This window comes from Pagrus pagrus (genome assembly GCF_965226575.1).
Source record: "Pagrus pagrus genome assembly, chromosome: 3".
In the NCBI taxonomy this organism is placed as follows: Eukaryota; Metazoa; Chordata; class Actinopteri; order Spariformes; family Sparidae; genus Pagrus; species Pagrus pagrus.
In genome coordinates this window covers 34005617-34032890 of record NC_140187.1, presented here as the reverse complement: position 1 = coordinate 34032890, position 27274 = coordinate 34005617, and the positions used below count along the sequence as shown (strand labels likewise).

The 27274-nt window shown below is 39.4% G+C and overlaps 1 protein-coding gene across 1 annotated transcript; it reads right to left on the bottom strand.

The window, feature by feature from the left end:
- Positions 1-121: 121 nt before the first annotated feature.
- On the bottom strand, positions 122-26334 carry stmn3 (stathmin-like 3). Its single transcript, XM_084348269.1, has 5 exons — positions 26098-26334; positions 6894-6989; positions 5277-5455; positions 1909-2104; positions 122-423 (listed from the first exon to the last, which is right to left on the bottom strand). Exons 1-5 carry the CDS (start codon positions 26114-26116, stop codon positions 368-370), a joined length of 546 nt encoding a protein of 181 aa, XP_084204395.1. The 5' UTR covers positions 26117-26334; the 3' UTR covers positions 122-367.
- Positions 26335-27274: the final 940 nt, after the last annotated feature.

The window sequence follows — 27274 nt, the reverse complement described above, 5'->3', positions numbered from 1 at the left end:
CATGACAACCTCACAGTGAATGTGCAAAAAAATATTTTTTCAGTTATACATCTATACTAAACCAGTTGTTTTGTGTTTATAGCATGCACCACTTCTCTCTATAGATAAACCCAACACAGACTCTGTTTGGCTCAGGATTGGACTTTATTTCAGCTGTACTTGACTCTCCTATCAGAATATGTTTCTGCACTTCCAAATGTGTGGTTTGCTAAAAATGAAACAGATGAGTTTATTTGGTGCTGATTAACTATTAGTTTGAGTCCTGAAAGGTGCCTTGTAGGATGAGAATGGTGAATACTGAACAACAGGAAAACTTTGACACTGAAGATTTTCAAAAGTAGCAGCCACTGCCAGAGTGTAGAAAACTTCAGCCAGAGAGGTCAGCCTGACGCTCCTTGTTTCTGCGAACTCCAGCGGCGTGGACTTCCTGGAAAATTCAAGCCAACATTCAGATACAGCAAAAATGAAACTTAAAGACTAAAAAAATGAGAGAAGGTGGGACTTCTGTGGAACATGAAACTTAGAGGCACAACATATTTTTTTTATCTCTAAAGAGCGGAAACACGGCTGAGCTGTTGAAACATTCCACAGACATTACGCAAAGATACAGAAACTGTGTTTCAGGAAGCCTTAATGCCCTGTTTAACCTGTTTTTCAGCCATTACAGTCCAGATATCAGATCCTGTTTGCATTCACAGCTGTGTTTTCGTGCTCTCAGTGTTTTTGGATGTAGGATAATATAATATTACAGTATAATGTTGAGCCGTCCTAAAGTGTTGGTGGCATTAATAAACTGTCTAGTTTGAGGTCTGCACTTTATAACTGCACTGCTCTCAACTAGAACCTTTTTTCTGTTGTCATACAGTAGTCAGACTGGCAGTCACTCTATTTCACAACCACCAGGTATACTTACATCGTATATTGTATGTGCAATTTTACACAAATTAAGCTACTTATGTGTGTAAAGTGGAAGCTATCTCAGTCACTCTGCGTAACTCAGTTAATATTGCTCATTTAACCCTCAAAGACGTTGACAGCCACAGTGGCTAAAAAAAAGCTGTTGTAAAAAAAAAAAGATCTCTGAAAATACAATACTAACAATACAGGGTTTCTATTTCCTGGCTTCCTGAAATTTTCTGATATGAGGGCAATGTCTAAATCTGCTGCATTTGATGCCAAGTGATACATAATTTGCCATCAGAGAGAGTCACTGGAAGTGGCTTCATTTTGACATCCAATAGTGTGATGCATAGGAAAGGTGCAGGATTAGATGAAAGGTAATGTCAACTAAACCTGTTTTATATAACTCTTAGATTAAAGTTACATTCCATCATTTCATTTTAAAAAAACACTTTTTGCTACTCTATTGCTGCATTTTTTCAGCAATGGTAATAGCTATGGGCATTTGTAAGAGGAGGTGTAGTAGAGCGCTGCAGTTGCTCTTTTGTTTTATTTCTGACACAGTAGTGCTACTTAAGACATGTTTGCTTTCCCCAGTGGTCAATATACATGTCATTTCAAACAATTTGGCTTATAAATTAGCCAGCTGCTGCTGGCGGTTCATATTTAGCATAGAGACATGTGAGTTGTATCAATGTTCTCCTCTAAGGATTACAATTTTAACCAAGTAACTTTAGTCGGCCCATGTTAAACTTTTAGGCACACCCCCTGGTCTAAATGAACTGTACCATCAGAATTGACTTTATATTGTCACATATGTGAACACTGTATTTGGTGAAAATGAGGATTATGCCCTATCTGACGTGGTGTGAACTGTCATGTACAGTAATTGTCACACACTCAGTCAGGTTATGTTGGTTTCTGTTGCTTGTGTGACTGTATAAAGAGAAAACAGACCTTGCTAAAAACATTAATATTCATTAACAAATGATCACGGAAGAAGAAGACTTGCTTTCTCACGCAGGCGCTCTTTGAGAGCATTGAGGTGGGCCTCCCGGTTCTCTTTGTTGACCTCCATCTTTTGGATGAGCTTCTCTTCCGTCTTCTTGCTAAAGACATTGTTCTCCTCGCGAGCCTTGTGGAGAACCTCCTGCACGCGCTCCCTCTTATCTGCCAGCTGCTTCAGCACCAGGGCCTCCTGGGACTTCAGAGGGGTGAGGTTGGGGGGCAGAGAGAGGGTGGAGTTACCATGAGGATGGCAGTGATAATGGCAGTGGCAGTTGGGATTGGCAGGGATTCATGAAAACTACAAAAAAAAGTTAATCAAACAGAAACTAAGGAATTACATGTTTCTTCTCCTAACACTATAAAGGTGCAATCAATAAGACATTTACTCCTCTGTAGCACAACGTCAGTATAATGCTCATGCTGTTTAGAGATTAAAATTGCCACCCACTGAAGTTCAACACACTCATATTCCCTCAGGTGGTACAGGTTTCCCCTGTAGTACTTTTACTTGTACCATTTACAGCACAATCTAGTCAGTGCCATTCCTTCCTCAGTTGGGGACTGAGTTTTTAATTGGAAATGCTGTGTCATAAATGTATTTTGACTTTGTTTCTAATGGGCAGAACTGTCATCACACTCTGTTTATTGTGTCATTCCTTTAATTTTCAAGATGATTTTAACCTAACGCTTAACACATAACACAACAAAGCAGCATCCTCTGCTAGCGGCAAATGAAACCAAAGCAGAAGTGCCTAAATCTGCAGTTCCTCAAATGGCCACTTGAGGCTGGCTCCAAAATTAAGCCAATCCCCATAAGATCCCATGTTAAAATGCCCAATTTTGTTTACAGCCTGGTACAAAAACTGATTTTAGACTCTGTACCAGAGTTTCTCATTCATGACAACTGTACAGGGGTTAATTTATATGTAGTTCACTCGTTACAATGATATCTTTAAGCTATGCATAATTAAGGCTGTGGATGCTTTAGTGACAGCTACCTCACTACCGCTACCGCTATCGCTACCGCACAGTCCTATCACTGATTTTGACCTCTCAGCCGTGTTTGTGGTGTTGATGCGGAGAAGACAGAGTAACATTTTTTCAACTTTTGGGATTAAAATGTGGATTTGTGTTATCTCTCGTTTCTCAATATTTGCAGCAGCTGGACGCAGATGTGCTGCAATAAATGTAATGTACTGTAAATATGGGGAAATGTCTTTACTTCATGAATGTACAGAGAAAAAGAAAGTCTCTGAGTCTCTGATGAGTGCTGAGTTGAGTCACAGGCTCAAGTGAACACAGACACATGCACCCTTTTTGCCTGCTGCTTGCGAACAATGAATGTACAGTTTGGTATTCTGGCTGGGGTGAACAATGCAGTGTGTTACATTGTTTTGTTTAAGTCATTTAATTAATTTCCCTGGTTATTGATTTTCCAATGGACTGCATGATTCTGCAAACATAGCATATACATGAACCAGTGCATAAGAAAGTAAAATACAGTCAAACAAAACTGAACTTCAACATTAATAATGTTACATAACTTAGTTGGAGCATGGCCCTTCAACTCTAAAGCCAGCACAGCCAGAAGAACTCCAAAGCAGAGCAACCTGAATTATAGTTCGTAAAGTAAGTTGGGAAATGATATTATGGATGGATTTGTTTTCGAACGTCCACCACAGAAGACGTGCTGGCCATGTAGGAAAACAACCTTTCACTATGGTGGATTGTTTTCCTTTGAAAATGATGAGGAGTTGGAATATGTGTTTTTAATAAGGTCAATTTGGAAAATAAACTGTGCCGACTTTGTCCCAGTTTGTTTGGCCTTGGCCAACGTTACTGATTAACGCTCTCTCTCTCACTGTGGTCGGTAACTGCTGTACATTCAGCAAACCTGTTCAACATCATAGTCTGCCAGATCTGTTCAAAGGGGCTTAATATGAGCTCAGCACTGCTTTACAGGTAGCTCAGTCATAGATTGAGAAAGACGTGATAACTGACGCTATTTCATCACACAGCACTTGGGAAGACTCAGTTTTTATCCTCTGAAGTCACTTGTGCAGTCAAAACATAGCAAAGAGGAAAATAACTCTACAACTGCTGCAGTTCATATCCCAAACAACCAAAGGAATTCAATTAATTCAAATACTTTGAGAGCAAGTTGTGAAGCCTTGGTGTTCGGAATGAAAATGTTTTGACTGTGACATAGTCAAGGATACATCACTGCACAATATGTTCTGATGCCTACTGCAATCCAAACAAATATTTTTCCTATGGTTTCAAATATGATAGCACACTAGACATAAGAGAGTGAACTTTGCTGAAGGTGTTTGACGTCAACACTGTTCAGTTCCTTTAAAGGGATAGTGTAACACTTGTCTGTGGCCTTTGACACAGTTGATCAAGCTGTATTATTTGACTGTCATGACATCTGGTGTAGCTCTAAACTGGTTTATCCAGGCGTACATTTTTCTATTAAAGTATCCACCTATCCTCTTTTAACTTGTGGGGTCGTTCAGGTTGGCTTTCGGACCCATTTTATGTTCATTTAATATGCTCCCCTTTGTCAATTGATCTGTCATTTCAGCTGAGTGTTTTATTACTTCTATGCTGATGATGTTCTGCAATCAATTAGCTTAATTTGCAGCAGCCAGCAGTGCTTTGATGACCTTTTTGATTGATTTAAATGTACGCCACTTTATTGTGTCCCTCCCCTTCTGAAACCAAACCTATGCTGTTGGCTGGAACCATTTCTTGATGAACAACAGCCAGGCACAGTGACCTCTTGGAGTCTTATTGGCAGGTTTGGTTTCATAGTATAGAGACCAAAACCAACACCTGCACCTACTGATTGTATCTGGCAACAAGAGCTACAGTATAGCTGGGGTCACCACACAGAAGTACAGGGTTGTTGGGATAAACTGTTGTTTGTCAAGAAATAGTTAGAGCACATAAGTACCCCAATCACAAAATGGGGTTCTTTTTAAGAAGTGAAGTGATCATTGTAAGTGTCCCAACTAGCTGTTATCTCAATGTGTTTCCCTACAAGATTTATTTAAAAATCTCTGCAACTATGTGTAAACCCTTTATCTAAAAGGCCAACATCATAAAAGCAAACTCATACGCATGCATGGCCCCCACAAACTGATCCCAGTGCTGCTGCCAGTGCCTCAGGACTGTGCAGTGCTCAACCAAACTGCACATTGGTTTTAAAACAGCAGTGTGAAAACAAATTGTTAAGGTAATCTTTTGTGAATAAGATGAAAGTGTTGCAAGACAAACAATAACTAAGACATGGCAATGATATGAAGGAAATCTGACATGACTGTACTATCAGGAGACCAAGCTGTGATGACATATCTGCTCACCTTCCTCCTCTCCTCAGCGGCCTCCAGCCTCATCTGGAGTTCTTCCAGGGACACCTCCCTCCTCGGTGGGGAGGGCAGTGGCTGAGGCTGGCTTTTGTCCCTGGACTGATCGGGATCCTTCAGGATCACCTCAAACGCCTGGCCTGATAATCTCTTGTTCAAGCCCTTCACCTCCAGATCTGACACAGCCAGAATACATTCCACACACCAATAATAAAAACAAGTTAGTAAGCTGTCTATAGGTGAAGGTTTCTTTCTTTCTTTCTTTCTTTCTTTCTCACTCACTGCTACACACTTACAGTAAGTCTTGCACACATTTTTGTCAATTTTGCAGTTGTTTGCAGATTGAGACATCTCCATGAATGAAAAAGTCATATATAAACATATTATCATCATAAAATTAAAATTAACCCATGCAATGCTGTATGTCAATTATAGAAAGTGAATAGTCTTTTGCTCTTTTACACATGATTTACAGGTCATGTCTTTTTATATACTGCACTAACATTTGCTGGTTCCAGGGACTTGATTCATGGCGGATGCCCTATATATCTGCTGTTGCCTTGGCAGTAATTTGGCCATTGCTATAACTGTCCTTCTCTGTAAGACTGCATTAGTTTATGAAATATAGTTTTCTAAGCTGCTTATAAATAAATGGATATGTAAACTAAGCAGCAACGTAACAGCTCCCAAAAATTTGAGCTGAGGATTTCATCCAATTTAGGCTGTGACAGACCATTGGCTTTTGACTTTTAATGATCAGTTGATACTACATGAAACAGAAGTTCCTTATTGGTTCAAATATACATTAAAGAAACTAAACTACACTACTCAAAAATAGTCAGGGATATTGGAATATGGGTGCATATATGCATGTGCATGACTATGCAATAAAAGTCCAATTACATGTGTTATTTAGGGACCAACAATATTCACAAAACACTAAAATATCCCAATATCCCAAATTAATTTTGAGTAGTTGTAAATCAACTACAAAATTAGACTTGTTTCAGCAGAGCACAACAAATAAAGGTTATATATGTATTAGAGACAATAAAGCAAGCTGTTTGACAAAGATGTACTGTACATATTGTTCATTATGTCATCTATGGAGACAATCAGCCCTGTCTGTGTCATGGCAGGTGAGCCCTGTAAGAGGTGAAGATCACACTAAACTGTGATCACAGATAGACAGACAGACAGACAGGCAGACAGACAGACAGACAGACAGGCTGGCAGGCAGGCAGACAGACAGACAGACAGACAGACAGACAGGCAGACAGGCTGGCAGACAGACAGACAGACAGACAGGCTGGCAGGCTGGCAGGCTGGCAGACAGACAGACAAACAAACAGACAGACAGGCAGACAGGCTGGCAGACAGACAGACAGACAGACAGACAGACAGGCTGGCAGACAGGCAGACAGGCTGGCAGACAGACAGACAGGCAGACAGACAGACAGACAGCCAGGCTGACAGACAGACAGACAGACAGACAGGCTGGCAGGCAGGCAGGCAGGCAGGCAGGCAGACAGACAGACAGACAGACAGACAGACAGGCTGGCAGGCAGGCAGGCAGGCAGGCAGACAGACAGACAGACAGACAGACAGACTAACCTCCATACTGATAGAGGCTGTTGGGATGTGGTTGTGTGTAGAAGCAGGAGCAGAGTAGAGACAGCATGGACATCTCCTTGATCTTGTCTGTGTAGGCTGTTACAGAAAGATAAAAGATTCAATGTTACATCTGACACCATCTTAAACCCTGCCAACTTACTGGGACAGAATAAAATGTGAGTTTCTTCTGTGGGGAATAAGGTAGTGCTAATAATACAACACAAGAAACAGCAGAAATGATTGCAATTCAAGCCTTCAAACAACACAAATAAAAACCCTATTTGTGTCTGGAGAAAAGAGGTCTCAGGTCTGGTTTGCACACATTTCATTTGTAGGTTTATCCATATGTTCTCTTGATCCTGGATTTTCTTGGGTAGAAACTGGAGCCCCTTCTATCCTTGCAACAACTTTAAAGGAAGCAAAGTGTCAAGAGACAATTCAGGGGAAATCACAGCAAACAAGATGGCTTCAATTCAAGTCCATTCATCTTTATCCAGTCGTTTTTTCCACTCGTTATTATATGAGGACACCTAAGAAAGTTAAACAGTTCTTAAGTTTATTTCTACCTTTTCTTTATTTCTACTGTCTCTGTTTCACTCATGTCCATTTCATCTGTTAACTTGTTAACACTGGTGTAGTATGTTGGTTAAACTGTTGATGAGAACTATGGTAGATGTATATTGTTTGTAACAAGCTATATGGCTGACTCACCCTGTATTTTCGATGGACGGGTTGGCCAGTGATGTCATCAGTGAGATTTGTGCACAAATGGGGGGGAAATATACCAGAACCTGACTGACAGCTAACTGTATTATGCCAGTTAGCATGCTGACCTCCTGAGATATCTGTGCAACACACACAGATGTCTCTGACATTCAAGTTTCAAGGTTGAAGGAAATTTATTGGTCATACAAAACAGGGTTTTGCATAACGAAATGAAAGTTCATAAACTCCTTCAAGCAAAAGTTTGAAATCTGGGAAACACTGTCCATCAACTGTAACTGTATGTGAGCAACAAACGTCCACCTGTCCTCATCCAACTATAGTCCTGCGCTCTGACAGCTCTGAACATGGTTGAGTGCAACATCTTGTTCCTGGATGTTGTGGAGGAGACAGGTCTCTGTAAAGATATAGGCACAACAGTCTGTGATTTCCCTTTGTTTGGCTGACCTGAGTAACATTTATCCATTTCATTTTCCTGCGACATTAGCCAGGATCAGCCTTAAACCAAGCTGGATTAGGATGGTTCATATCCCGACTCTCTTCCTCCCTGAGGCAGTCTGGCTGTTCAGGTTGGATGGTTGAAAAATGTTGTGAGCAGTGATCGTCCACTCCTTTGATCCGAAACCTGTGCTTTCTTCTCCAGTGATAATTGTATTTATACCATTGACAAAACATGTTTCAACAACAGAGCCAAAACAAAAACCAGTAAAGAAACAAAAACATAGCAATATTTGAAGGAGCTACCAGCTGCTGCATCTGCATGCATCACCGTTGCAGTAGCCATACTAATAATGTTACATATGGTATACATAGTTTAAAAACTGTTATTTCTTCACATCCCTATGATAATTTTAGTTATTTTTATGTAATAATATGAGCTAAAACTCTTACATTTTGCACCTTTAAAGCACACACACTGATAGAAAATCATGCTGATTGGCTGATTGTGTCTATGATTTTTGGAGAATACCTAAATCCTTCCAGGTAACATTAGGGTCAATACCTCTGAGTCATGTCCATTTAAATTGATAATGAAGCAGTGTCCATAGTCAAATGTAAACACATCTTTCAGGATCTACTGAAGTTGATATTTGCAGCTGTCATCTAAATGTGGTTGCAATTGTTCAATGAATTGAACAGGCAGTTTGTGTCAAGTTGTAATAATCTTATTTTGTCCTGTCTGTTCAAGTTTGGTGAGAAAGTTATTTGTAATTAGCTACTCACTATCATTTGTTACTTATTTTTGTTCAGACATGTTCTTTTGTTTATCTACCATTGTAAATAAACCCATTGGTGGTTATTCTCCAGCAACCTGGGACTTGATAGATCGGAATAATTGAACAGTGTGGAATATAAAAAAAAGCTGTAGCTCAGGAGGTAGAGCGGGTTGTCTAGCAAGCGGAGGGTTGTTGGCTCGGCTCCCCCTGCTGCATGTTGAAGTGTCCTTGAGAAAAATTGCTTCTGATGAGCAGTTAGCACCATTGTATGAATGTATGGGTGAATGTGACAAGAGTTGTAAAGTGCTTTGAGTAGTAGCGGTAGTAGCAAAAGTAGCAGTTGAAGTAGTAGTCGTAGAAAAAGCAGTAGTAGTAGTACTACGAAAGTTGAAAAATTCCCCATAACAATGAATGGGGGAAATTTTGCATTTCAAAAAAAGTATAACAGATAAAAATACCAAAACTTGTAAAGAACATGTATGTCATGACAGTCTTCAGTTCCAATTATTTCTACAGCTCTCATGTTTCTGTGTATATGTTTATGTAATGAGTGGAACACATAGTTATGAATCAGTAATGAATTTATTATAGGTCTTCTTAAAATGTGACCAAATCTGCTGGATCAAAAATATACATATAGTAACTTGAACGATCAATTCTGGTGATTATAGAAAGTTGTGTGACTCAAATGTTATTTGTAGCATGGCCTCATAACTTCTTCTGAGTGATAATGAATAATAACAGTTAGTGAATTTTCTGGGACCATTTTAATAGGGCTTGCTTGATAAACCCACTAGACTCAGCCACAAACACTACAATGGGAAAGTCTAAAAAGCTCAGCATTGATCTGAAAGAGCCCATTATTGATTTGAACAAGTCAGGAAACAGCTACAAGTCCCAAGATTCTGTACAAACAACTGTTTGTAAGTATAAAGTGCATGGCACAGCTGTGTCACTGCCACCATCAGGAAGAAAACACAAACTATCACCTGCTGCTGAGAGCAAAATGGTCAGGATGGTCAAGAGTCCACCAACAACCACCAAAAAGCAAGTCTGCAATGAAGTAGAAGCTGCTGGAAGACAGGTGACAGTGTCCACAGTCAATTGTGTTTTACATCAACATGAAGAAAGAAGCCCTCGATCCAGATGCAGCACCTTAAAGCCCGACTGAACTTTGCTGCAGATCACATGGACAAAGAAGAAACCTTCTGGAGGAAAACTCTGTGGTCAGATGAAACAAGAACTGAATTGTTTGGTCACAATGAGCAGCAGTATGTTTGGAGGAGAGAAGGTGAGGCCTTTAACCCCAACAACACCATACCTACTGTCAAGAATGGTGCTGGTAGTATTATGCTGTGGGGCTCAACTATTACATAAGGTAAAAATGCCACCATAATGATCCAGGAAATAATGATGGCTAAGTCTGTTCCCTATCTTTATCTTATAAGACAAGGAAGCTACATTCCAGAGATTTACAAGATACAAGGTAATTTATTCATCATCACACAACATAGGGTTGTATAAATAAAAGTTCATGCTACACAAAGCACAGAACATATATACAGTTATTAATATACACATATACATAAACATAAACATGTAGTGCATCTTTTCAATCTGCGTCAGGAGTGAATTTACATTCACTTACGCAGCAGCAACAAGATGGTGATGATAATGTGGTCAGCATCTGCCTTCAACATAAAATCAAGTTAGCAGGAAGTAAAACAGCAAGAAGCAGAGAGTCGGGAAAAATGTGTCAACCCCAAAACTTCCTTGATTCCACGGGCAACACACTAACCTTTGAATGAACTGTCTAAAGAGGCCTTTGTCTTTGGCTTTTTCTGGGTATTATAGTATGAAATGTGGACCTGTTTTTCTTTGCAGATTGCAGAATGAGCAGTCTAGTGAATATTTGGGTTTTGTCTGTTTTAATCCGTCTCTCACACAACCAAACACAAGTTTCTACTACTCAACAAAATATGCTTCATCAAAACAATCCCACCACTATCCACCTGCTGCCATTTTGTATTTCTAGTGGAAGTTGGTAACCCTTCACACAAATACATCCTCATACCTAAATGACTGAATAGGTCGATTGACAGCTAAAACAACATATATCACGGTTCCCTATACAACATGACTGTTGCAGCATACCAGTGACAGGAATACTGGACCTTCATCTTATGGTCCTCAGTTTGGTTAGGTTTAATATAATCCACAAAAAGTTATCTCCCAATTCCTCAGTTCCTCTCAGCTCTTTAGTTCAGTCTCTAAAGAGCCAGATATTTTTGTTCACAGTTCTACTGTCTTACCATAAAACCTGATTTATGGTAGGATGCTCCACAGAAATGTTGTATTTTAGGTTTCCTTTCATGTCCCACATCCTGGAGTATTTTGTTCTGTGGACACCATCATATTTTTGTTGCACAATGTGATATGTTAACAAACACTCTATCAGAAGGATATGATGATCAAGATGATCTGATCAACCTAAACCTAAAATATACTTCTGATCTGCTGCCATGTTATGAACCATCCAGACCTCTGAGGTCGTCAGGTACAGGTCTGCTTTCAGTCCCTATTGTGCTATACAAATAAACTTGCCTTGTCTAAACAACCTGGCTGAAGGATAGTGTCCGGTTACCATGTGGACGACTAAAACCTTTGTTCTGAAGCACAAATTGGAAAGGTTGTGCAGCTCCTTACCTTATTATCAAGCAACACTCATCAAAAGTGTTAAGCGCTCTATCATAACTGTTTACAAACAAGTTAGCAAAAAACTTAACTGAACTATTAGGTGCTAATATGTCAAATCAAATCAAATCAAATTTTATTTGTATAGCCCAAATTCACAAATCACAGTTTGCCTCAGAGGGCTTTACAATCTGTACAGAGACGACACCCTCTGTCCTTCGACCCTCGATTCGAGTGAGGAAAAACTTGCCCCAAAAAAAGGCCCTTTTAACAGGGAAAAAAAATGCGGAAGAAACCTCAGGGAGAGCCACAGAGGAGGGATCCCTCTCCCAGGACGGACAGACGTGCAATAGATGTCGCATGTACAGAGCAGATCAACGAGATCACAATGTATTGTCAAAGTTGTATTCTTATTTTACTTTAAAACAAGACCAACATGCAGCTGAGTTAAGTGGTCAGTCTTCACAAATGCAAACACTTGTCTTCCATATAGCCTGCTGAAGGTTTGACAATATTTCACTGAGTAGTACTTACTGGTGGAAGTACACCAAGAAAGAAACATGTGCCAGCAAAGAAACAGAGGATGTACGTAAACAGTGCAGTATTTAAAATACATAATGATGAATCACCTTTGCGAAGGTTTTATGAGGAAGGAAATACATCCAACACACCTGTGCACTGTGGAATGACAGGGTTATGAATTTAAATACAGGTAAAGAAAGCACATAACATAAGATCACCGTAGCAATGTTCAATCAGTGCTACGCTGCTTTCAGAATGAAAGACATCTGCCACCATCACACATGATTTCTGTGTACTGAAATAGTCTGAATTATAGCAGCACCATACCCCTACTTTGAGACCACTTTCAAAGTAACAGAGCAAAGTACAAAGTAGTGGAGCCATCAGTTTTGATGTCTGGAAGCTTTTATTGCGTGACTGAAACTACAGCACACTCCAGTGCATTTCAGGAAAAGGTATTTTTAGAGAGATTCTGAATTATTGACATGTACTTCAAAATCACTTTCTGGTCCCGCAGCCTTCTGGGATATTTGTGTGGTGCGTGCTGCTGTCTGTTGTGTGTTTGTTCCTCCTGAGTGAGTTAGTCAGTCGGCTCTCTGTCTGTAGAAGCTTGTGTGTGCAGCTGCCCCAGAGTCTCCAGAAATAATAATGAGAGTTATGAGGAGGCAGCTCTCCTGCTGTTAGGACAGTAGCAGTGTTACTTCACAGAGGCTGGGCTGCTTTGCATTTTATATCCATGGTGAACTGTCAACTCCTGTAAACACATGTCGGTGCTTCACTAATACTGCAACACAGAATCCCACAGAAGGACACAACAGACTGAAGGAACGACAATAATTTAATTTATGTGTAATTTAAGTGTTTCCAGCCAGAAATATGGCATTGTCCAGTTAAAACAAACATAAAGAAACGAGAACTGTTAGAATTGTATCAGTCTGTGTAATGGAGGCCTAAATATATTTATAACACCAGTTAAAGGATGACAAAAAGTTTTATCTGCAAGTGACCAAACAGCCAAATATCAAGTAGTGGGCCATTTTTTACAACTTAAATCAAAACCATTTTGATGCTGTCTGTATTTTTGCTGTTGTATCATAATTTGCCCTAGTGTCACATCATAGGGGTAGAATACAAAGCTACTGTCCATATGTGTGTATTTATTAGACCGAAAATGCCTTAATTAGGAATATCCCACCTCATCTCATTATCGTACTGCATTGCTACATACCATCCTTGCCATTGATCATTACTACTGTTATCACTAGTAATCACATTTCCATGTGCATTTCATCATTATTGCTGTAATACATCTTTGTGTACTTTCACTCCTGTCAACCATCGCTTATAATTGAATACATTGTGATCTCGTTGATCTGCTCTGTACATGCGACATCTATTGCACGTCTGTCCGTCCTGGGAGAGGGATCCCTCCTCTGTGGCTCTCCCTGAGGTTTCTTCCGCATTTTTTCCCTGTTAAAAGGGCCTTTTTTGGGGCAAGTTTTTCCTCACTCGAATCGAGGGTCGAAGGACAGAGGGTGTCGTCTCTGTACAGATTGTAAAGCCCTCTGAGGCAAACTGTGATTTGTGAATTTGGGCTATACAAATAAAATTTGATTTGATTTGATTTGATTTGATCTATTTTGAAAATCCTCAGCCTCATTTTCTGTGTTATTTGTACTGTAGGGAAATGGTTCTCCATACTGTATATATACTCGGTTTGAAGTATACGATTAAAAAAGACATTGGGCCATATTGCATCATTTTAAAAAGACAAGATGAAGTGACATTTGAAGAAAATCTGCAAAGCTTTCTTGGCTTTTTGTTTTAGAGCACCAGGCTTCAATATGGGGCCAAGAGGAGACATGACACCTCTACTAATTGTATTAAAAAAAGTAATGACCTGTATAACCATATAGACCCACGACGACCTGTAAGGCCCCAGGTTCACTGTGTTGCAGTTAGCTTTTGATAATTTGATTAAAAATATAATTTTTACCTCATCTTGAGGCACTGTCTCACAGAGAGGGCCTGTGTGAAAACGTAATTTAGAGTATTATTATGTATCTATTTTACCTTAAAATCATTTTAATAATAATAAGCTTCAAAATCATTTTAATCTTACAGTGACTTGTAATAGAGTAAATGGTGTCTCAGTCTCAGCCACTCCCCCCATCACTTGCACTATGTAACTTTGGTTAGCAGGAAGCATCACAGAGCGTACTATGTCACACACAACTAAACTAACTATCAGTGATTTTGCTGAAACTGGATGTTGTTTAATGGAGAAATGTTGTCTAGTTTTTCCTCTGTGGTGGAAATTCTTATTTCCCCTTGTAGAGAAGTGAACAAATAAAAGATGGATCAGCAAAAGATTATCTTTTGTGTTATTTAATAAAATGGTAAAATAGAAAAAAGTCGATCTATTACCAATGAAAGGTCAACGCTCTGCATACCAGGGCGTTCTGGGTGAATCTGACAAAGAGCAACGGAGAAAGTCACAGTTTATAGAATACTATGATAATAAGACGTAAAGGGAGGTTCAGAGCGGAAGATGAGATGGCCTTGAAAATACCTCAGTACCTACGTTGAACTGATAAGTGTCCTGACAACAGAATGTTTATTCTGTACCCACACAGTTCCCGTAAATTAGCCGAGGTCACTGCTCACCCCATGTCAGATTGTAACTTACGCAAGTTCATGCTCAGGTCAGACCATAACTCACACGTATTCAAAAAGGTAATAATATGTAAGGTCAAAAGATTATGTCAATATGTAAGGTGAATGATGGATAGTAATAATATTCCAAATGAAAATGAAACAATTATATGTGAGGTGAAAGGTAATGCATTTTGTAACGACACCCTCTGATGTCCTCCATCTGCTCTGCCTAAACTCTCTGTGATTTACAGAGTTTCCTGAAGGCAACCTGTAACTGCTGTACTGTAGCTTCAAGCTCTGTTAACTGACTCTGTTTGGAGCACCACCAGGGAGTGTGTGAGTTTAAACTGCTATCACAGCAGCTTTGGACCGCCAGGAGGAGGAGATTTGCAGGAGGTCACAGGAGGTGGTGCTTAATGGGCACCAGAACTGCAAGCTGGCAACAGAACCAGGATCAGAAGCCTCTGCAGACATCATGACAGAGGTGAAGAGACCAAAGAGGAAGCTAAGAAGCACTAGACCATTGTCACTGACCAGACAGTGACCGAGAGAGAGACAAAAATAAATCTCAGGCTGGCTTTTTGTTATTGGCGACAGCTTCACTAAATAAAAGGCTGCACACATTCAGAGAGCTGGACGTTGCTGTTGAAAAGTTTTGTCTTGTGTTGTTGCACTCTAAATCACCACATAACACATAACTTTGGAGCATGAGATTACTGATGGTTTCATGGGTTCTAATATAATGAAATAAATATAATCATGCTGCCAGGTGTGCTTTATACACAATGCATGCGCGGTGAGACAAACCAGGGTAGAGGGGCCTAAACTGAACCCCCCCCCCCCCCCGAAAAGTTACATTTGGCCCTGCCAAGAAATCACCTTACTAAAATATTTTGTCATTATTTTTCCTTTTGTTTGTCACCCATTTGTGTGTGCATTTACTGCAGTGTATCAAGAAATGTACATCTGACGAACAAACCAGCCAATGGTCTGTCCTAGCCTGCACCTGTGTCTTCAAGGCTGTACAGCCTGTGAACACAACATAAAGCATGCTCAGCAATTACAGTATCTTGCTCCTGTAGGTTCCAGGGCTATAGCATATTAGCTATTTGACATATTAAGACATCATCAGAGGCATATGGCCTCACTAAAGGAAGAACAGGTTTCTAAATATAGAACCAGCCAACTATTGGGTGTATCTTAGGACAGAGTTCAATGAGGATATGTTAGGTTATTATCTTTAAGCAGAAACTAGGTGGGGCATTTATGGGTGTTTATCATACTTTCGACAAGCAAACAGTAACAAATATTTATTGCAGGTGTGGGCTATTGTATAGAAGTCAGGACACTTAATTCCAGGTGTTAACTATTGGCACTACAGAGCTTTGTTTTTAGGGCACATAAAATACACATACCATTACAGAAGCTCAGCCAAGCACGGGCAAAAGGCAGGTAGAAGAAGACTGTTAGGTAACCAACCTGGATGTGAACAATGCAGAATTCAACACTGCGAAGGAAAAAAAGGCTTTACAAATGTTTTAGGGTATAGAAATTCATTCAGCCAATAAGATAGTCCTGAAGGATACACACAATGGGCTTCAATAAAGAACATTGTATTCATATCCTAAATCTCTCCTACTTTTCCTGTGAGCTCTGTTGGATTTTGGATTCACTAAAGTCTCTTCACTGCGCAAACTCTCATAAATTGTTTGTTTTAGTTTATTGCAGTGTTCTTGAAATGTCATTGTTAACATTATGGGTGAAGAGCCATGAGCACCAGACGCTCTTCTTGATGTAGCTCCTATTATGTTTACATGTGAATGTGTTTTAATGTGCCCTGTTTTTGACTGTGATATGTTGTGTTTTTATATATCGTGCACATGCAAGTGTTAAGATGAATATTTTTATACAAGCAATTATACAAGCTATTGTGGAAATCATATATAATGCCAATTATGATTATGCTCGCACACAGAGATTAAAAGCTTGCACATTTAAGGGCATTGACCTTCGGAACAGGCTGCACTGAAGTGCGATAACAAGATGTCTCAAATAAGCCGACATATAAACAACACCTACACATAGGCGATGTCTGTTCGTCTCAAAGACACGTTTTTGGTCAGTAAAAAACAGTTTTATTGAGGAACCGATCCATTCTTAATAGTCAAAATCAGATGTACATTCAGGAACCTAAACCTAGCTGAACTTTCTACTAAACTCTCCGACGCACCCCTTAAAAGGTCATGACAGATGAACGTAAATAAGGAAATGCCCTTAACACGTGGAAGACGTGAGGCAGAGTAGGACTCCTCCTTTAGGGCGCTGTCTCCTGTCATTGGAGGAATCATGTGCCGAGAAGCTGGGACTAGCCTGAGCACCAACGAAAGGAAAGCTAAATCTAAACCACAGCTCTTCCTCAACAGTTTTTGGACCAATCAGATAACTGCAAAAAAAACCTACAAAACTCTGTGTAATGTTAAGAAAGTTACTCTTTTTTGGGACGTTGGCTGCAGAAACTGCTTGCAGACAGCTGCTCGTGGACTGCGGTTTTCTGAACAGAAAAGATCCATGTACATGCAATTTGATTCTCTAATGCTTAAATAAATACTTAAACTGAGAAATAGAAATCTCTCTTTGGTTTCTCTTTGCAAATAAACGAATGCGCCAACACAAGCAAAGACATATTTCTGCCGTTTGCACCCAAAAAATATTTTCTATTCTATTCTATTCTATTCGATTCTATTACAAAACTGTCATATAAAACTAAGTTCACACTACAGGATTTTAACTCTGATTTTCCAGTTACTGACCAAAAACACAAAAATGCCCAGATCAAAGGCAGATCGGCACCCATGTGTAGATCTGTAAAACGCCTGCAAGACTCCTATTTACAAGACAGAAGGTTTTGTGGTATGTACAACACAGCCATCTGATAACCACTTTAAATTTCAAATGTTCTTAAAACACTGTTTGTTCTGCATCTATTTGTATGGGGGTTTTTGATAGATAGATAGATAGATAGATAGATAGATAGATAGATAGATTTTATTAATCCCTGAGGGGAAATTAGGTTTGTATGTTTGAATGAGGTGCATTGAGTTTTTACGTGTAGCATTGAATGTAAAACATTTAATTTTTATTTGTTTCCTAAACTTTGAAGGGTATGTTTAAGGTGAAGCGTGAGAGTCGAGTACTTTTGAGCAGTTTTTTTATGGACGTTTGTCCCTGAGTGACCCTGTGAGTAATTTGTCCTTGTGTCTCTGCACCATGGCTGCAAAACAAAACACTCCCACATGAAGACTTGTTCCTGTGTGTTTGCGTGTGTGTGTATGTTTGTGTGGATAAATTGCAGTATGTCTTGTGTGTGTTGATAAGCCTGAAATAAAAGACAGTCATGGCCCCAATGGGTGTTACCAAGGTGACATAATGGAAGGTGTGTAAGTGAGGAGGCTATTTCTCAACCTAAGGCAAAACACCTGCAGTGATGCGTCAGTGTCTCTCAGATTGGGTTTGGCCCAACCCTGCAGCACGAGGAGGACTTGAGAGGGTTTTAAATAAATCAAATAAAAATTCAATTAGATGGAAATGAACTTGTTGACAAATTAAATACTGACATTATCTTTATTGCACATACTGTGACAGTTGTGTTTGAAGGTTTATGATTAGAGGCACAGATAGCTCTATAACACCATGATACACTTTAATTCAACAGTCCAGCAATGAATAGTCCCGTCATGAAGGTTGATATGTTCAGTTTCAGTTGTTTAGTTGTTTTAGATGGTGTTGATTTAACTGTTGGTTCATGTTGGAGGATTTAGTTTGTGCTGCTGTTGAATTGTGTGGCATTATATGGAGAGGTGTTTCTGTTATTTTGTCCACACATTTACATTAATGAGGGAAGGCTCCTTATGTTTGCAAGCAGAGAGATGTTTCTGTTATTTAGTGTATCCTCAGTATAAGTAAATACAACTCAACAGCAGCACAAACTAAATCTCCACAATTAGCACACAGTTAAATAAACACCATCAGAAAAAGCTGAACATATTAACCTGCATGAAGGGAGGACTTACCTCAGGACTGTTTGAGTCAGAGCACATCTGATGTTGAAACATGCCCTCTGCTGTTCAGAGAGGCTGATTCATGTACTTAGTTTATATTTTACAACACTGTGTATGTGTGAGGGAAGCGGAAGTATACACAGTATGGTTGGTTTGATTTGGTGTGTAACCTTAGTTATGAAACACATCACATTTCCTTGGGTTATGTTGATTACTTGATTTTACTACACTGATTGTGTTACTTAATAAAGCAACCTTACGTAAAAATTGTCATTTTGTGTGATTTGGCACCCCCCACAGTTTCTGATTGCAACAGCACTGTGGTAAGTACAGATCCCAGGTGTGTAGCAGTTTGTCAGACTGGTAGGTGCTAACTACAAACAAAACTCATTATGTGTTGAAACTTGTATGTTGAAGTAAACATGTATGTAACACTGTGATCCTACTTCTCACTGAAGTTACTTAGTGACAGAGACAAGTGACAGAGACACCATTCACCCTGTTACAAGACACTGTACCATCAACATGAATCTGAAGCTGGTAGTTTAAGGTCAAAACATTACATACTGTTGCTTTAAGCTGAGCTTTTTACTCTGGTAAATTATATGTATTTCAGTATGATTCCACAGCATTGTGTAAACTTGCAGAATTTAGTTTCTGTTTGATAATTGTAATATTTCTTTTGTTCATATCATCATTTATAACTGTTATTTGTATATTTATATGTGTAACATCTAAGTTACATTTCATGTCCCCTTGCCTAAGAATAAACAGTAGTTCCTATCTGCCATTGTTTTAGGAGGGATAGGTATGAGTGAAACAGAAGTAGAGGCTAAATGTTTCCTGTCTGGAGCACGGACCTATTACTAGGTTTGGAGTCTCGGTCACTTGTACATACTGTGATGTGTTCACTGTCATCGTGTCAAGTGTGTGAGGGCGTGAGTCTGCAATTCAAAAATAAATGGCTGATAGACCGGCCTAAAGGCTACAATAATAAAATGCATTTGATTAGTTTGTACTTTGTACTGTGATGTGGGTGGATATTATTTCTGGCCTGTATGAGTCAAGTACTGTTTTAATAAAAAAAAAAATGAATTGTGGGTAATTAAATCAGTGAAGTCCTGTGAAGTTTGCAGAAAGTCCACTTGAGTCCCCTTGTGGACTGGATTTGGACAGCAATCACAGATCTCCTGCGAATGAGCCTGCGGTGAAGCCTGGACATTTGGATGCAGCCAGAATACGATGGACAATGAGGACTCAGTGTGGTGGACACCAAGAGAGTGAAGTCGGGTGTGCACTTGCCATGTTAGTGTCGATTAAAAGAAGATTAAAGCCAGTCAACAAAGACAAATTGTAGCTGTTTTTTTGCCCACAGCCCAGAGAGACTAACAAAAACACAACCACACCAAGACTCAGGTGCAAATGGGCTGACTTGCTAAGATGGATGTTTTCCACTGAGAGATGATTTTGTTGAGAGAACATTGAGTTTTCCAGTTGCAGGCTCAATATAGAAAACCTTCTCTAAAGAGGTGAGATAGGATGTTCTGTTGTGAAGGTCCTTCCCCCTAAAAACAGGATGTCCGTTTAATGCCCCAGGTTTTACTGGCATGACAGAGTTGGGTTTGTGTATTCACCACAAGGTCATTTATTATTGACAAGCTCATCAGGATGGACGCATTAGACCCACTCAGCATGTCCCAAAGTGTGTCTCCTTATGCAGTCTCTCCCAGACAAACAGCAGGAGGACACAGAAGAAGACTTTCTTCTTCATAGAAAAACTTCCAAATCAAATAATGTCTCCCAGTCTGCTTCAGTCAGCAGCTTATTTGTTCCTGCCCACAGAGTTATTGCACAGTCTGGGTGAGGCAGCCACAGCACACCACTAAGTACTATTTATATTATTATTGTATACAAGCCATACACTGGGAACTACATTTGCACTATATTCAGTACTGTGAACTATATTCACCTGTGAACTACATTTGCACTATGTACATATCCAATGCATAAATTATGTACATATCCAATAATAATACTCATGTCCAATGTATATATTCAATATTCTTATATTTCAATGTCTTCCTTTATAGTTTAGTTTTTTTAATCTATTTTTTTCTTTTAAGTATATTTTTGTGTAAAGGGAAACTAGCAAATTAAGAATTTCATTGCCCGGTGCAAACTAAGTTTCCACTGTGCATATGACAATAAACATCTTGAATCTTGAATATACTGTAATTGCCTGTGTGCTCCATCGAAATCTAACTGAAATCAGAGATACAGCCACCCAGTGGCTTTTTCAATTTTAATAGCCAATTAAAAAGAAGATGAGCAAACAGAGGAGGGAAGAGTGAGAAGGTTTGTATGACCCAAGCTGAGAAATGAAAGAAGTCCTTATGATACATCAACCTCATACTGTACATTATTACAAACACAGGGCTCTGTGAGCTTGAGGTTGAGGGCTAGGTTTCAACTGGACCAAACTCTTGTTCTGCATATTGCAAGGTTAATTTTAAAGCTGTTACATTATTTCCTGCATTACATTACATGACAATAATTAAATAAAGTACATTTCCCCAAGTAGTGTATTTAAGTACAGTTGTGGGGTTACTTGTACTTTTCCTTGAGTACTTCTACTTACTTCTACTGTAATACATTTCAAAGGTGAACATTTAATTCTTTATGTCAGTACATTCTGACAGCTATGGTTACTAGTTACTATTCAGATCAAAAACATCACGAAGTTAAATAAAATCAAAAATTTTAAATAACTAAAATGATCAATTATCAAAATCCAGGAATAGAAATTTGGAAGAAGAGGGCATAGGAGGAAAGGTCCTTCTGCCTGTGGAGAATACTTTATTGATCCCTGAGAGGGGAATTGTGTATACTGTATATACTGATGATATAGTTATATAGATTCTCTGTCTCGTTTGTACAACACATATATGACACGGCAGGCAGGGACAGAAGAGAGATGAAGCAACAGAGGAGTGACAGGGAGTCAGGCATCAACAGCGGGAGAAAACGGCGTGTAGAGCTGGAACATTTTCACCTCTTACTTGGAAAGACAAACAAAGAGTGAGTTTTTTTTATATTGTATTTTTTATTGTATTTTATTTTTTATGTTCAGTTTGAATAAAGTGTTTTTTATGATGAGCTGATGAAGGAATAAAGCTTCTATTAGTTTGGTAAAAGAGAGAAACTTGAATCAGACGGTGTACACTTGTATTTTTCTTTGGATGGATGGAACATGGATAGAATAATATGTCTTTTCTTGACTTTTTGTAAGTTTACTTTGTTCATTTATTACACTTGAAGCTAAGAGAGCTTGTGAAGCGTAGCAAACTTGCCACTGGCATACATCTCCTGGCTAAAGCTACGGGGGCTATCAGACTATCACCTCTTGTGGTACAAAGTTGTATTACCAGAGAGGACAGGAAGGGGCTAGCTGGTTAGCTGGCTAACTTCAGCAGATGTCTCTACAACACAATATACAGATGTCTTTGACGGAATGTCAACACTGTTTTTTCTTCATTCTCAATTTTTTAAAATGTTTTAAACAAAAATTCTGTCCGTATCTTACATAGTGGCCCTTTAATGTGTGATCGAGCCTTGTCACTTCATAGGCTGGTTCACTCCATCAGGCTGGCAAAGGGTCAGAAACTTGGGCCACTTAGCCTGTGCACAGATTTCTGTTGCTTATGTGATGTAAGCCTGCTTCGACCCAGCCCTGAAAGCACCAGAGAAACAAACGATGGATACATCAATTTATTCATCTCCTTCTAACTGTCCTTCTTGAGGGAATATATTAAAGACAACTATGGAATATACAGCCAGTGGTAAGTGTTTACACCCCCCCAGTGTCCTCTGAACAGTGAGTCACACTGTGAGTAGGCAGCTGAGAGGAATGTTTGGATTTATGAAGCACTATACATCATTTCATCAGTGTCAGTCTAAAGTAGGACAAGGTAACTGCCAGCTAAGCTTCACCACATACAGCACAGTCACCTCTGTTACTCCACTAAATCCTCAAAATGGCTGACTTGTGCAGTACAAGGTAGTGTTATGGATGTAATCACATCTCATTTCAGAGGAGGAAAGGCAAATGTGTTCATTATTCATGTTCAGAGTCTTCCCTGTGACCTGCCAGCGCAATACAACACCAACTGTGAATCCCTGTCTTTTCTTATTTCTTCTTCCAAGCAACTAGCTTCCTGCTGTGCTTTTTCTGTGGAGGCTAAAAAGCAGCTCTGTGAGCATAAGCACATGCACATACAATGGCAGCCATCAGTGGGACAAGGAACAGGGCGTAGACTCACTCACAGAGCATGCAGCATTTGATACATTATTCACAAGTTTGGTGCAAAGGAAAAGACTCCAAATTCTCACGAAAGCAGTGCTGTGTCTCGTGCACTGGAGACAAGGAATTTTGGGGCTCGAGAAAGGTAGACACAGATCTGGCCCCCGGGGTAAGATCGGGGGTAAGTGGGAAATACTGAAATAGATGAAAGAGACTGATGCTAAGAAGATGAGTGAGTTGGGTGAAAAACTGATGACAAAGGATGACACATGGAGTATTTGATGAAATTTGTATTCAGCTGGCTCATCTGGCTGGGCCTGACCCCTCGTTAACCTCAGATATCAAATACAAGGAAGCTACTGTTATGCAATTAACCAGGAAACTAAAACTATATGGTATAACCACAATTATTTTAAAAGCTGACATTGGAAATATCACCAGCTTATCTACTGTTTAAATTTTCAACTTTCACAAAATAACAAAGAAATTTGTGTGACACTGACAACAAACAGTCAAAACACACACTGTGTTCTGCTAACAGTTAAAAATTAAAATTAAAGAAAAAATACGCAATTTGTTGCATTTATATACAGTACATTAAAACAAATTAATCTATCAAACAACTAAATGACTCAAACAACTAAACATTTGCTTACCATGAGGTAGAATTAAAAAAATAGAGTACGAATTTGAGTTTCCTTTAAAGAGAACCGACATTTTAGATAATTTATGGGTGTAAAGATTCATCGAGATGAATCAGAATACAGTTTTTAACATTAAAGATAGGAGTACATTGATGTACCGGCCCTGCATCAATATAAGTGTACTATGAATCGGACTATGCCGCGCTTTTAAAGTTATTAATCAGTTGACTGCTAAAGGCTAACAGCTAACTATTCTGTACAGCGTCACCAAATCTTATTTAAGGTTAAAGTTCAGAGCGTGACTCTTGCATTACTTTGACAAGAGTTATGTTAGCGTACTGCCTCTGTTGCTATTGGATCAAGGCTGGCAAGGGATTAACAAAAACAACATGTCCGACAACGCTGACACAGTTCACAGTGCACCATTCAGTCTAAAGTTTAGAAGACATTTGGACAAGACACAAGTCTTTTTTTGTCTGTCTACTGCAAAAGTCAAAAGTCAGATTCACTTAGTAAAAGACCACGGAACCCAAAGTACTTCCACTTTAATAGAAATAGCTTATTTTGATTTTTAGTGGAAAATAAATGAATGATAAATAATCTTGGTGACCAATTTTGTTCTTGACATTTTAATGTAAAGGATTAAATTATTTTAATGTGCATTTTAATGGTTTTATGCAACTTTTCTTCCCTTTTATGTTTTTGATGCACAATATAAAGCTAACCTTTGCGCAGAAAACATGCTACATGAATACCTTTACCTTGTCTACTACAAACTTCACTGTGCTTCATTATCGTATCTGTGATTGATTCAATTTAAGCATCTTTTTAGAATAATTTTAACCATCAATAATAGATTTTTTTAAAACCAAAATTCACATGCTTAAATGTGGAGATGACTCACATGAGAGCATCAACATTTTCATCATCTCAGATTTCTCTCATCTGGACTTTGGTGGCTAAACAGTCAGAGAATAACATTCCGAGACACTTGAGTACGACAATAAAACTGGGTTAGGGTTAGTGTACAGATTCAGGGCTCCTAGACAATTCACCTCAATAACTTTAGTGATCCCCAGCCTCTTCCACCATTAGGTCAAAACTTAAAATTAACTAGTACTTTGCTTTTTGACCAAATGTGTTCAAAACTGTTACTCACTCCCATCAGCCTCAGCTTTGTGTTGAGGTAATAAGCAAATGTTAGCATGCTAACACACTAAACTAAGATGTTGAACATTGTAAACCTTCTTAACATCAGTATGGTAGCATTTTCATTTTTGAGCATGTTTTATGTTGCTGTTAGCAGTTAACTTGAAGCATCACCATGCCTTAATACAACCTCACAGACACTTGTTTTTATTGTGTTGACTTTTGGAAAGGTCCTTCCAGACTGCCGCACATATATGATTATCAAACTGTTACATAAAAATAAAGGCCCTTTCAGACTCAACACCACAATGGCACCAATGTGACCAAAGTCATGCAAGCAGCCTACTGCACCACTTGGCTCAACCAGGTGGAACATTGGGCTCAGTGATGCTATAACTGTGCTGAACTCAGCGGTGAGCACAGCTCCAATCACGTTGTGTCTGAAAGGCCCATAATGGCTCATGACAAGCTCATCACAATAAGCTTTTACTGCTACAATAACTGCCAGACTGTGTCTACAGACAAGTACTAGAACTGTCAAGGGAGTGAAAAATGACAATTATAAAGTGCTTCATTAAACATTTGTTGTGAATTCAAATAAAATGCACTTTGTATGTACAAGGGTCACCGAATGAGCGACTAGAAAATAGTCAAATGGATTAAACATAGATGAACCTCTTTCATGTGATTTAGAGTACTGAATACTGTAGTCTGTCAATAATGAGATGATACTGTGGTAAGTGTTATGATCCCAGTATTTGTTTTGTTCATTTCGTCCTTCCTTACTTGCAATATAAAGTTACCAGAATGATACTGACAACAAATGCCTTTGTAAGTCTCAATGTGAATCTGTGTTAGATTCGTGTGTTTTACCTGCATCAACACTGATTCAGCAGTGGTTACATATTCCTGCAATGAATGATCAATAACCTGCTCCTTTAAGATGAATCTCACTGCGTTCACATGTCTGTCTGAACTATGGGAGGGTCTCCTATCTCCATCAGAGCCTCAGTACAATGAGAGGAGAAAACCCCAGTTGCCATGACAATTACACAGAAACACGGAGACCCTCCCCGCCCTCAGCATTATTAAATATAGTAAAAACAACACAGCCCCTCCCCTCCACCTGCCACACATACACACACACACACACACACACACACACACACACACACACACACACACACACACACATACACACACACAGAGAATGAGCTGCTGCAGAACATGTCGTCTTACCTGATACTGTGCTGGTCATTGTTGCTGACAGTGGAGGAAGAGAAGAGAGCTGGAGGATGCTGCTGGATGGAGGAGAGGAGAGAATGTGAAGGAGTCAGAGAGAGAGGACGAAGAAGGAGGAGGAGGAGGGGTCGAGAGAGAGAAAGTGAGACAGAGAGAGAGGGAGAGAGAGAGCGAGAGAGAGAGAGAGAGAGAGACAGACAGAGAGAGACAGAGAGAGATGGGCTGGGCATGTGTCTGTGCCCTGAATGGTGCAATGCACAAGTCTATGTGAACAATAGGCAGCCAATGTGTGTGCTTGTGTGTGTGTGCGTGCTGCTGGCAAGGGAAAAGGTGGGTGGTGTGATGCTGTGGTGGTCACATGAGGGATGTAACCAAATATCTGACATGATTCAGACAGATGGACACGTAGGAAATGCATCCAGAATACTGTCTGAAAAATTTATTGAATTCCATAAGACAGCAGGCCTGTTTAGGTGCTGTAGTTTATAAACAAAAGCTTAAAAGTATATTACAGTCAAGGCCACTCATTTCAAAGACAGTAACAGTGACTCTGAACCCACAGAGAATTATCAGCACCTCTGTAATCTCCCACAACTTTGCTCTTTATGTTCACTCTCACATCTTTCATCATGTTTCCAGAAGCTGCATGGACTGTACCCCACCTGCCCAGCACTTAACAACAGACATAGCAGGGGAGGTCGACACAAAGACCCAAATCATGAACCACTGTACAACAAAGGTAAAGCTGTTTTTGGCTTGATGAAGCAGGGTTTCCTCAAGAAATGCTGTTTAGGCCTGGTGACAAGTTTCTTTTTAGCTGCCCAGCAGCCAAGTCGTCTTTGACGAGGACCCAACGGGGGCAAGTGACAGATGGATGGGAGTATTCAACATGCAATATGTTTTTCTGCCGTCTGGGGTCTTGAGTCCAAGCAAACATTTGTGCCAAATTTGATTTGAGAACCCTTTAGTGGCACTTACTGTAGCTCCACCGAAATCTTTAAAAACAACACACAAATATGAGGTATCTTACAAAAAAAAGAGAAAGGCCCAATCATTTCCTAAAACAGCTGTCTCAAACAGCTGGTCACTGTCATTTTTAGAAAATGTTGCTCAAATAGGAGGAAATAGTGCATCTGTTGGGGACTGTTCTCAGAGGTGGATTTTCCACATTTGG

What these genes read in the sequence shown, in the direction of transcription:
- stmn3 (XM_084348269.1), bottom strand. An exon ending in CAGCCTCTATCAGTATGGAG is followed by an intron (nt 5,456 to 6,893) that starts GTTAGTCTGTCT and finishes TGGCTGTGTCAG; the next exon opens with ATCTGGAGGTGAAGGGCTTG. An exon ending in GCGCCTGCGTGAGAAAGCAA is followed by an intron (nt 424 to 1,908) that starts GTCTTCTTCTTC and finishes TTTTCCAGGAAG; the next exon opens with TCCACGCCGCTGGAGTTCGC.